At 37.0% G+C, this 13,048-nt stretch overlaps 1 protein-coding gene across 1 annotated transcript in view; it reads left to right on the top strand.

Annotated features, from left to right (window-relative positions):
• The window catches only part of LOC124619806 (ATP-binding cassette sub-family G member 4), a 378,218-nt gene that overhangs the window by 341,526 nt on the left and 23,644 nt on the right, over nt 1-13,048 (top strand). Inside the window, exons 5-8 of the mRNA XM_047146401.1 lie at nt 1,659-1,897; nt 5,676-5,822; nt 5,977-6,134; nt 6,336-6,504. Coding sequence (XP_047002357.1) covers nt 1,659-1,897; nt 5,676-5,822; nt 5,977-6,134; nt 6,336-6,504 — 713 coding nt within the window. The remainder of the gene's footprint in view (nt 1-1,658; nt 1,898-5,675; nt 5,823-5,976; nt 6,135-6,335; nt 6,505-13,048) is intronic.

The following is a 13,048-nucleotide window of genomic DNA, read 5'->3' as shown; positions in this document are numbered from 1 at the left end:
TAACCTGTTCTCACTCATTTGGTAGAAGTTGTAGAGGTTTCGCAGTTGATAGTTCTAAGGAGGGTTGGTTGTGTAAAATTTTTACAATAACCATTATTTATTAATAGTGGCTGCTTGTTATGTAAATGGCAATTAGAAAAACTGTGGTCTGGATCTTGTAACTTTTAGACTCCTTCTTCGGGGTTGCAATGTCTGTGCAATATGAAAAATAATTCAAACTATCAAATACTACTGAATAACAGTTACAGCTCCTTTTATATGTGTATATTGTCTCTCATTTGCAATACATACACTCCACATTACAGCTACTGGCAGAACAAAAGCTCCAAATAGTTGTGAACATAACTCAGTCTTTTTCACTCAAGACCTGTCAGACAAATCCAACTTCAATTTTCCTGACATCATTCTATTGTCAGGATTTCCAAGGTTTCATGAGCGACAATGCACCTCCTTGCCAGGATCATTGGCATCATGGAGTAACTGCCCGAACAGCAAATGCCACAAAGCGCAGAAACTCTGTCAGACATTGCCCTGCCAATACTCTGTGACCATTTCATTTCACAGTGCATAACAAAACACACGAATTCCTGTGCACCATACATGGATTGAAACTGACTACGTCACTAAAATGAGAAACACATGAAAAAGTCATGACCACCATTCATTGGCTAGAGAAAAGAAGAGATAACACATCAATTTCCCCAGACCAATGTGTTACACTTCAGTGTGTCCAAAGATTAACCTTCACTTTGCCATTACTTCTGATATTTTCTGTGTATTTTAATAGATCTTCTCATTACTTCTCATTTTCTAACTATCTGTGGTTTATATTGCAACAATTATTTTTCTAACATTGCATCTTTCAAGACCTCTGTTCTGCGTAAAATATAGTTCACTGTCAAGCATTCACTTAGATGTAAACAAGCTGGCGTTTCCATTGTGGTACAGTGTCTTAGTTTTATAACACCAAAAACAATCAATTTTTGACAAAAATTTAATTGGATAGATAAAAAACCTACTCACCAAGCGATGGCAGAACACACACATAAAACAGGGTTGTAATTAGGCGAGCTTTTGAAGCCAGTGGCTCCTTCTTCAGGTAGAATTAGTCCTAATTACAAGCTGCTTTTATGTATGTGTTCTGCCCCCGGTTGGTGAGTGTTTTAGTTTTGTATTACTAGATAAATTTCTTATTGTACATGCTTTTAATTAAATCAAGTGATCATGCACTAATTTGTACATCCAAATTTTGACATAATAAATTAAAATATGAATGTTTTATGAAAATGCTTCCATTGGACACTGTCATTTTGTAGAAAAGCATATCCTCCTTCCCAATTTAGCATCTACAGAAAATTTTTGTGGTCCATTCTGATAAATGTTTTCTCCAAAAAATTTAAATTTAGTAACTCATTTTATTTCATCTATTTGTGTTTCTATGTATTTTAGTATAATTTTTATATTTGTCTTTAGTGGAGAATTCTGTCAGCACTTTAAGGAACAAATGCTGCTTTAATAAAAAGGGGCATTTTTTTACACTTAAAATGTTGAATGTCATCTTCGCTTAGTATATGGTATCAGCTGATGCATTATGCATACAAGATGTATATATTTTAGAAAATATTTGTAATATTTTAAATGTTTTTTGTTTATTCCAGTGGGCTTGACAGCATATCATCTGTACAAATGATATCTCATTTAAAATCTCTGGCAGGAGGTGGCCGAACTGTGATATGTGTTGTGCATCAGCCGAGTTCTAGGTTATTTCAAATGTTTGATGACTTGCTCGTCATGTCAGATGGTCAGTGTATTTATAATGGCTTCATCAGTAATATGATTGAAACTTTTGAAGCTGCTGGATTTCACTACCCCATGTATTATAACCCAGCTGACTTTGGTAAGTTAAGCACACGTTTGTGGTGTATTACACATCTTTATAGTATCTTTGTCACTTCTTTAAAAAAGCAACTTGTGTTATTGATAAAATGACATAGCTTAAAGGTTTTGTCTGGTCTATGTAACTGAAATCATTGATTTTCTTTAACTGTCAGTTTAGGGTTTTGCAAAGGGCAGTGTCTTTGAATTGTTGGTTATCCATTATGAGAACTCATTAGATGTTCACACAGTACTAGCATTGTAACCTGCTGCAGGAGTTGTGGTTGTTAGGCACTATTGTGCTCCATTAGTAAGCACTCTATTATAATCAAAAGTGAAATACTGAACAATTTTACCTACAAATGTGCATGTGGCTTCAATACTGAACATTCCTTGGTAAAAATGCCTTCTGTTCCAGTAATGATAGATATAGTAGAATCACTGATTGTCATATTCAAACTGAGAACAACGTTGCTACTATCAAACACAAAATTGATGGGCATGTGGCATATTGACTAACAGAGGAATGTTCGAATAATCCAGCACTGATTATTCTTGATATTCTAAAGACTATTTTCAGCTCAATTTTAACAAGCCGAAGAATCCTAAGATTTTAATAATAATAAAACATTTGAAAAAATGGGTCACATGAATTGTGAAATGATTTGTCTAAAAGTAAGAAATGAAATAGATTAGAGAAACATTTGATGCACCATTGAACAATGTTCAAAATCATTTACAGCAAATGAGGGTGCATGATCTACATAATCCACCAGATAAATATACTCTAGAACTCTTTAAAACTCTAATATTTTAAGTTAAATATCAAACTTTAATTTCTCAATTAGCACCTCATTTGCTGTTAATTTTTTCAAGTATCATTCAAAGGCATGTCAAATATCTCTGATCTGTTTTATTTCTTGTGTTTAGACAAATCATTCCACAAAACATTTGACCTTTTTTTTCAAATCTTTTCATTGACAGAGACCTTGAAGGGATGAACTTTCTGACATTTCATTTATGCTCAACTAAGTAATAAAGTTTTTATCAATTAGCCTGATTACTTGTAAGTAGTTAAACTATTTTTTGTGAAAGCAGACCTCATGCTGGTCAGTTTGATACCCCATTTGTCCATTTTCTATTTTTCATTCGGTTATGAAAATTCAGACAAAAATGCATTGTGTAATTTCTAGGGAGTCTTGTTTTCACTCCACTCAAACATCTGATCAAAAACGATTTTCTTTTATGTCAGATTTAATTGTGTTTTAAAACGCTTTCTATGAAATTATTTCTATTAATTGGTCAATGTGCTGAATGACAGACTATGGGAGAAAAGAGAAGATTAAAAGAGACTCTGTAAATGACCTGTATAAACAGAAATGTTTCAGGAAGAAAAGAAGAATTTGTTAAAATCAAGTATTATCAATTTTTAATTGACCTTAACAATACCTGAGAAGGAAAGTTGCTCCTCACCATATAGCAGAGATGCTCAGTCATGGTAGGCACAATAAAAAGGTTCACACACTCATAGCTTTCAGCCCTTAAGGCCTTTGTCACCAGTAGACACACATACACACATGCACACACACACTGACGTAAATGCAACTTGCACACTCATCTGCAGTCTCAGAGAGCTGAAACTACACTGCGAAGCAGAAGCACCAGTGCATGATGGGAGTGGTGACTGCATGGGGGTAAGGAGGAGGCTGGGGCGGGGAGGGGGAGGGATAGTATGGTGGGAGTGGTGGACAGTGAAGTGTTGCTGTTTAGACGGAGGGCAGGAGAGAAGGTGCGGAGGGGGAAGGGGTAAGTAGTGGAAAGGAGAGAAATAAAAATAAAAAGAAATTAAAAGACTGGGGGTGGCGGTGAAATGACAGCTGTGTAGTGCTGGAATGGGAACAGGGAGGGGTCTGGATGGGTGAGGACAGTGACTAATGAAGGTTGAGGACAGGAGGGATATGGGAACATAAGATGTATTGCAGAGAAAGTTCCCACCTGCGCAATTCAGAAAAGCTGGTGTTGGTGGGAAGGATCCATATGGCACAGGCTGCGAAGCAGTCATTGAGATGAGGGGTATCATGTTTGGCAGCGGTTTCAACAACAGGGTGGTCCACTTGGTTTTTGGGCACAGTTTGTCGGTGGCCATTCATGCATACAGACAGCTTGTTGATTGTCATGCTTACATGGAATGCAGCACAGTGGTTGTAGCTTAGCTTGTAAATCACATGACTGGTTTCACAGGTAGCCCTGCCTTTGATGGGATAGGTGCTGTTAGTGACCGGACTGGAGTAGGTGGTGGTAGGAGTCTGTATGGGACAAGTCTTGCATCTAGGTCTATTACAGAGGGATGAGCCATGCGGTAAGGGATTGGGAGCAGGAGTTGTGTAAGGATGCACGAGTATATTGTGTAGGTTGGGTGGACAGCGGAATACCACGGTAAGAGGGGTGGGAAGGATAGTGGGTAGGACATTTCTCATTTCAGGGCACAACGAGAGGTAATCGAAACCCTGATGGAGAATGTAATTCAGGTGCTCCAGTTCCGGATGCTACTGAGTTGTGAGGGAAATGCTCCTCTTTTGCCGGACTGTGGGACTTTGGAAGGTGGAGGGAGACTGGAAAGATAAGGCACAGGTGATTTGTTTTTGTACAAGGATGCGAGGATAATTATGGTCAGTGAAGGCTTCAGTGATACCCTCAGTATATTTACAGAAGGACTGCTCATCACTGCAGATGTGATGACCACGGGTGGCTAGGCTGTATGGAAGGGACTTCTTGGTATGGAATGGGTGGCAGCTGTCGAAGTGGAGGTATTGCTGGTGGTTAGTAGGTTTGATATTGACGGAGGTACTGATGTAGCCATCTCTGAAGTGGAGGTCAACATCTAAGTTCTCTTTGAATCATCAGGTGATAAACTGTTTAATCCAGTGATACTTTTGGAATAGTTTAAAAAGCATAATAAAATACATCTTTTAGTTTTGTTCATAATTTTTCATGCAGAATTTAGGACATTACTCCATAGGGTACATTTATCATATTAGTAAACTTGTAATCAATATGAATTAGGATAGCTTGCTACTTACAACATAGAGGAGGCAGACAGGCACATTTAAAAGTAAACTAAGTTATTAGACAAAGTCCTTTGTCAGACTTAGAAAAAAAAACACACACACACATTCACATACAATTCGTATGCACATGGCCACTGTTGGCTAAGTGTACTGATGAGAAAAAAGGCACATGTGCAGCTGAAGTGGGAGCAGGAAAGGGCATAGAGATAGGTGGAGGACAAAGACTAGGTTTGCGAGAACAGAGAATATGTTTCAGAGCACCACAGTTTTGTGATGGCCATCATGTGAACAGACAGCTTATCAGCGATAGATAGGGTACTGTGAATTTGTAGCTAAGTTGGTAAACAGATGGCTGCTTTCACACATGGCCCTGCTACCCATACCCCTCTTCACCTGAGGTCTCTTGTTTACCCCAATATTGTACCAGCTGAGATTGCTACTCATTGCTGTCGAGCCCTGCACTCGGAGATGACTGTGGCCATGTGTATGCGAATTGTGTGTGTATGTAGATTTCTAAATCTGATGAAGAATTTTGTCTGATAGCTTAATCTACTTTAAAATGTGCTGTCTGTCACTCTACACTTCTTCTATGTGGTGAGTAGCAGTTTAGGCAGTTTATCTTAATTCATATTTTTGTTAGTCCATTCTGGATTTTCCAATATTTAAACAATTACTGACTTATTGTCTATCTACATAAAACTAACAATTTATTCTTAAAAATTTCTCTTTAAGCGCTTGAGGTTGCTTGCAAAGAGCGAGGACAAACAATAGAAAATTTGGTCAATTTCTATGTGCAGAAAAATTTTTCAAATGAAGCCCATGAGGAAAAGGATGTTATGGAATTACATGATCCAAAGGAGGAGACTGTTAATGAAGAAAGTAAGTAAAGAGATCCACTTATTTCATAATTCACTTATTCCAAACTCCATGTTTATTTAAAGTTAGTTTGTGGAAATGTACATTCTTAAACAAAATGAAATGATATGTCTGGCACACTTTTATGAAAAAATAGGTAAAATGTTAAATGTTACAGCTCGGATGATAAGCAATGGAGAAGCAAATCATGATCCTGCTGCACAAAATAGGGCAGCTGTAAGGAAATGGTACTGCTCTTCTCCCTATCCTATTAGCAGATGGAGACAATTTGCTATTCTGTTGCAAAGGTCAATGCGGTGTACATTCCGCGATACGGTATGTGTTTCTATATAACTATACATGACAATATGAGATGAAAGAAAGGCTTCCTTTATTTATGTCTTTTTCTAGAACTGTATACACCCTATCCTCTAAACCATCAGTTGTTATGAGCAAAGAGTACTCTGTAAATTATATTTTCTTTGTACTATAACTTTGAATAGAGGTGAAAATAAATGTTGTCTCTCTTTTTTTTAGCACTTGGCCTATATAAGATTTGTAACACATGTTGTTGTTGGATTATTACTTGGTACACTATACTATGGGATTGGAAATGACGCTGCAAAAGTGGAAAGTAATGTGGCATGTCTGTTCTTCTTCATCATGTTCCTGTTCTTCTCAAATGCTGTTCCAACTGTTCATGCATGTAAGTATTATGTGTTATAATATTGCACTGGTTTTATGCATTCTGTAATGTGACTGGCCTCTTGCATAACATGGTGAGCAATTTAAATTTCAGCCACTGTCAGTTTTTGTTCTTTCAAGTGTGTCCAGTAGTTGAAAGAAAAGCAGGTTACATTCATCTGCAAGAAAGGAAGCAGAAGTGATACTCAAACATACTGCCCACTGTCAATTGACATCCAACTGTGGTTTCTTAGAAGACAGCCTGTGCTCAAACTCTATCTAATCTCAAACAAAATGACTTCTTCCAAGCCAATCAGTATGGTTTCTGGAAACATCTATCACTCAACTCCTGCTTTTCTCACATGATATACTGAAAGCCAAGGATCAAGCTGTCAAGTTGATGTAGTATCTTTTGGCATCCAAAAAAGTATTAAACACAGTACCACATCAACACCAATTAGCCCAAGTATGATCATGTGGAGCATGGCGTGACTCTTTTCACCAGTCTGAGGATTTCTTGGTATGGAGGATGCAGCAGATTATCTTCGACAGAGAGTCATGAACCATTGTAGAAGTAACTTCGGGCTTGCCCAGGAAGCATGTTTGGAGCCTGCAGCTCATATTTTTTACTACAATACAGTATCAGAGAGTCAGAATTGGAATCAGTCAACTTGTACATATACTTTGGTGTAACAGTTTGTAGGGTTATGAAGTGGAATGATCACATAGATTCAATCATGTTTATAAGTGACAGACATCAGTTGATTGGTAGGATACTGGGAAAATGTAATCAGTCTACGATGGAGATTACTTAGAAAACATTTTTGGCTCATCCTAGAATACTGCTGAAGTGTGTGGGACCTGTTACAAATAAGACTAAAGGGGATATTGAACATATATGAAAAAAGGCAACATGACTGGCTACACATTTGTTTGACCCAGGGGAGAGCATCACACAAATTCTGAAAAACCTGAACTGGCAGATGCTAGAAGATAGGCACCAACTACTCTGTGCAAGTTTACTTACAGAGAGTCAAGGACCAGTATTAAGTGAGGAATCTAGGAATATACTACAACTTCTTATGTATCATCCTAATAAGGACTACAAAGACAACATTAGACTAATAACAGTGTCCATGGAGGGATTTAAGGTCATTCTTCCCACCGACCATATCTGAATGTAATGAGAAGAAACCCTAATACATATACAGGGTGGTCCATTGATAGTGACTGGGCCAAATATCTCACGAAATAAGCATCAAACGGAAAAACTATAAAGAACGAAACTGGTCTAGTTTGAAGGCGGACACCAGATGTCCCTATGGTTGACCCGCTAGATGGTGCTGCCATAGGTCAAACAGATATCAACTGCGTTTTTTAAATAGAAACCCCCATTTTTTATTACATATTCGTATAGTATGTAAAGAAATATAAATGTTTTAGTTGGACCACTTTTTTCGCTTTGTGATAGATGACGCTGTAATAGTCACAAACATATAAGTATGTGGTATCACGTAACATTCTACCAGTGTGGATGGTATTCGCTTTGTGATACATTACCCATATTAAAGTGGACCATTTACCAATTGTGGAAAAGGTTGATATCGTGTTGATGTGTGGCTATTGTGATCAAAATGCCCAACAGGCGTGTGCTACATATGCTGCTCGGTATGCTTGACGATATCATTCAAGTGTCCGGACCGTTCGCCGGATAGTTACATTATTTAAGGAAACAGGAAGTGTTCAGCCACATGTGAAATGTCAACCATGACCTGCAACAAATGATGATGCCCAAGTAGGTGTTTTAGCTGCTGTCACGGCTAATCCACACATCAGTAGCAGACAAATTGCGCGAGAATCAGGAATCTCAAAAACGCCGGTGTTGAGAATGCTACAGCAACATCGATTGGACCTGTACCATATTTCTATGCACCAGGAATTGCATGGCGATGACTTTGAACATTGTGTACAGTTCTGCCACTGGGCACAAGAGAAATTATGGGACGATGACAGATTTTTTGCATGCGTTCTATTTAGCGACGAAGTGTCATTCACCAACAGCATAATATGCACTATTGGGCAACAGAAAATCCACAATGGCTGCGACAAGTGGAACATCAGCGACCTTGGTGGGTTAATGTATGGCACGGCATTATGGGAGGAAGGATAATTGGCCCCCATTTTATCGATTATGGTGCAGTGTATGCTGATTTCCTACGTAATGTTCTACCAATGTTACTACAGGATGATTCACTGCATGACAGAATGGCGATGTACTTCCAACATGATGGATGTCCGGCATATAACTCATGTGTGGTTGAAGCGGTATTGAATGGCGTATTTCATGACAGGTGGATTGGTCGTCGAAGCACCATACCATGGCCTGCACATTCACCGGATATGACGTCCCCGGATTTTTTTCTGTGGGGAAAGTTGAAGGATATTTGCTATCATGATCCACTGATAATGCCTGCCAACATGTGTCAGCGCATTGTCAATGCATGTGCGAACATTACGGAAGGCGAAATACTCGCCGTTGAGAGGAATGACGTTACACTTAGTGCCAAATGCATTGAGGTTGACGGACATCATTTTGAGCATTTATTGCATTATTGTGGTATTTACAAATAATCACGCTGTAACAGCATGTGTTCTCAGAAATGATATGTTCACAAAGGTACATGTATCACATTGGAACAACCGAAATAAAATGTTCAAACATACCTACGTTCTGTATTTTAATTCAAAAAACCCATCTGTTACCAACTGTTCATCTAAAATTGTGAGCCATATGTTTGTGACTATTACAGCATCATCTATGACAAAGCAAAAAAAATGGTGCAACTAAAACATACGTATTTCTTTACATACTACACGAATATGTAATAAAAAATGGTGGTTCCTATTTTAAAAAAAACACAGTTGAAATCTGTTTGACATATGGCAGCGCCATCTAGCAGGCCAACCATAGCGCCATCTGGTTTCCCCCTTCAAGCAAGACAAGTTTCGTTCTTTGTAGTTTTTTCGTTTGACGCTTATATCGTGAGATAATTGGCCCGGTCACTATCAATGGACCACCCTGTATAATAATGGGAAATACCATCTGTCATACAGAATATAGTTGAAGATGTAGTTGTAGAACCACAACTCAGCTTGTAGTAGATAATTAGCATTTGTATATGCAGTAATGTTTTCAAGAATCCTTGTGTCACGAAGAAAATCTGAATATCTTAACATATTCAATTTCTCTGATACATATCTACAGATATACTTATGTAAAATAAAGGAAAGGCAACCACTGGTACTGTTTGCTGTTGTGTGCTCTTATGTTCCAGACATCAGTCAGCTACAGGTGAGTTTCCAGGAATTAGTATTGTTATTGTACACATATAATTACACAGTTCATTATCTGTTGAAACTAAAAATTTTGTACCCACCATGACTCCAGATGTAATTCTGAATTTTATTCAAACTAACATAAATTTATTCCAAGCTGATTAGTTATGAGCACTTTCAGCAGCACTCAAGTTCAGTTTCTGGTGAACACATAAGTTGAAACATTCACAGTATGATTTATTTATTTATTTATTTATTTATTTATTACCATCCCAATGATCACATTTGTGATATAGAATTTGTCACGGTACATTTCAACAACTATATGATACATTTACAAAAATTTTATCTGTGCTGAATTCATATTAATCTATCTTATGTTTAATACAATATACAACTAATAAGTGTTTTTATAACATAATTTCTTATGCAGTGATGTAATTTCATTTGTCACATTAACTTAAACATATATTGTTATACAGTTGCGCAGAGATATTCACTTATGCTGTAATAACATTTGTCAAGCATGTGGTTCTTTGTAACAGTTTTAAATTTATCCTCATTATCCACCTCTTTGATATGTTTTGGTAGTGCATTAAAAAGTTTGATGCCTTGATTACATACATGTTTCTGGCTTCGGGTCCTTGTTACAGCTTGTATGTGGAGATCTTTACATTGCCGTGTATCGTAATTATGGAAGTCTGTATTGGTTTTCATTTTGTCCTGATTTCTTTTGATCACCAACAGACATTTCAGAATGTATAATGATGGAATTGTTAAAATTTTCAATGCTTTAAAAAGGGGCCTACAATGTGTTTGAGGTGGGCTGTGGGTCATTATCCGAATAGCACGTTTTTGTAATTTGAAAATCTCATTTAGACGACAATTTGTTTTTCCCCAGAATACTATCCCATAGGATGCAATGGACTGAAAATAGCCAAAATATACTAATCTGGTACAGTCATTACTACAAACTCTTGAAATTATTCTAAGCACAAAACATGCTGAATTTAGTTTTAGTGCTAAGCTCACCACATGGTCCTTCCAATTAATCTTCTCATCAATGTGCATACCCAGGAATTTTGCACACTGTACTCTTTCAAGTTGTTTGCCCTCCATGGTGGGATTTAGGTCGTCCTGTTCACTTATTTTTCCATATTTCACATAATTAGTTTTTTTTGCATTCAGTGTTAGCTTGTTAGTACCAAACCATTTTTGTATATATTGTAGGCCATGGTCCACAGTACTGTGCAATGACTGCTTCATATCACTAACTATTAAACTAGTATCATCAGCAAATAACATGATTCTAGCTTTTCTCTCTGACACCTGAATATCATTAATGTAAATGAGGAACAGCAAGGGGCCTAATACACTTCCTTGGGGTACTCCTACTGTGACCTCCCTTGGATCTGATCTTAGTTTAATTTTTTGATTAATATTTAGTGCTGTAATTTCAACCACCTGCATCCTCTTTTCTAGATAAGACTCAAACCACTTTTTTACCGGTCCTCTGATACCTATAGCTTCAAGCTTTTTCAAAAGTATGCTGTGGTCAACAGTGTCAAAGGCTTTTGACAAATCTAGATTTATCCCAACTTTTTCCCTCTTCCAATTTAGTGATTATTTCTTTTGTGTATTCTAGTACAGCTGTTTCAGTACTTCTCCCAGCTTGAAATCCACGCTGATTACTGTTTATCAGATTGTGCATATTAAGATAATGTGTGACTCTATATTTCATTAGTATCTCTAAAACTTTAGAGAAAGTTGGGAGGAGTGAGACAGGTCTGTAGTTTTCTATTTTAAGTTTATCACCCTTTTTAAACAGGGGAATGACTTTAGAAATTTCAGTTTTTGTGGAAACACACCCTCAGCCATTGACAAGTTTCCTATGTGCGCCAATGGTTTCGCTATCTGATTAGCTGTTTTCTTTACTAATATTATTGGCACATCATCTACTCCAGCTGACATCTTGGACTTGAGACTTTTAATCACTTTTAAAACTTCCTTTTCGTTTGTTGGAACTGTCATCATACTGCTCGCTGCCTTGGGTGCTTCCATCTTAATCTGCTCCCCAAAATTCCTGCTTAATGTCTGGGGTACATTTAAAAAGTAATTATTTATCTAATTAGGCATGACATATTTATCTACCATTTTATTCTCCTCATCTTTTAGAATAATTTCCTTGTCTTTGATAGGTACCCCGGTTTCTTTTCTCACAATTTCCCATGCTATTTTAGTTTCCATATTATTACTTAATAACTTTGCATTTGCAATTACTCTGCGGTATATTTTCCTATACCTCTTTACATATTCTATAAAATCAGTATCTGTACGCTCCCTCAACTCTGAATTCAGTTTTTTCATGTTTTCACATGATTTCTTAATGCCAAGAGTCATCCAAGAACTTGACTTTATGTGTCCAGTAGACTTGATTCTGGTCAATTTCTTTGGAAAACACATCTCAAAGTTCATCATATAAATCGATGCAAATACACTATATGCCTCATCTGTACTTGACTGTTTCATAACACCTAACCAATTTTCATTTTCTGAGATACTTATGAACTGATGACAGCTGTCCACAGAGAAGTTTCTTTTGTAAATATTATTTACACCTTTATCTTCCTTTGACCTTAAAGGGATTTCAATTGTGAGAGCATTGTGGTCAGACAATCCTAAATCTATGTTTGTTACCTCTATGTCAGTTGCTGACATATTTGAGAAAATGTTATCTATGAGGCTCCAGGAGTTTGTGTGGAGGATGGTAAGTGGTCCTGCTTTGCTCCTGGACATTCAAAAGACAACTGTGGAAGCAAAAGCGAAAAAAACAAAAAGTTTTGGTGAAGTAATATATGGTTTTGTTTCAAAAAACATGCATTATATGAGTTTGAATAGCTATAATATCATTCACAATGAAGATGAGGCAGCTGACTCACTGCTGGATGTATGAAACTAATGAACCAGCTTATGCACTAAATGGTACTTCATTTTCCTTTCAAAAGTGAAACATGTTCATAGGCATGGTAATATCACTAGTTTGGATGTTTTACATGCAGTTTGCATAATATCAACTGTAAAATGCAGTAATCCAACAGATGACCCACTGTACATTTATTGTAATATAAGCTAAAATATTTCAGTAGTCAATACCTTATCACACTGTATTATAAATTGTAACTTCATTTGACGTTGTCAATTGCTGTAATGGCCTAAAGACAATAAAATCT

Source organism: Schistocerca americana, chromosome 6 (assembly GCF_021461395.2).
Source record: "Schistocerca americana isolate TAMUIC-IGC-003095 chromosome 6, iqSchAmer2.1, whole genome shotgun sequence".
NCBI lineage: Eukaryota > Metazoa > Arthropoda > Insecta > Orthoptera > Acrididae > Schistocerca > Schistocerca americana.
Note: the sequence above shows the minus strand (reverse complement) of the source record. Positions and strands in the feature narration are given on the sequence as shown.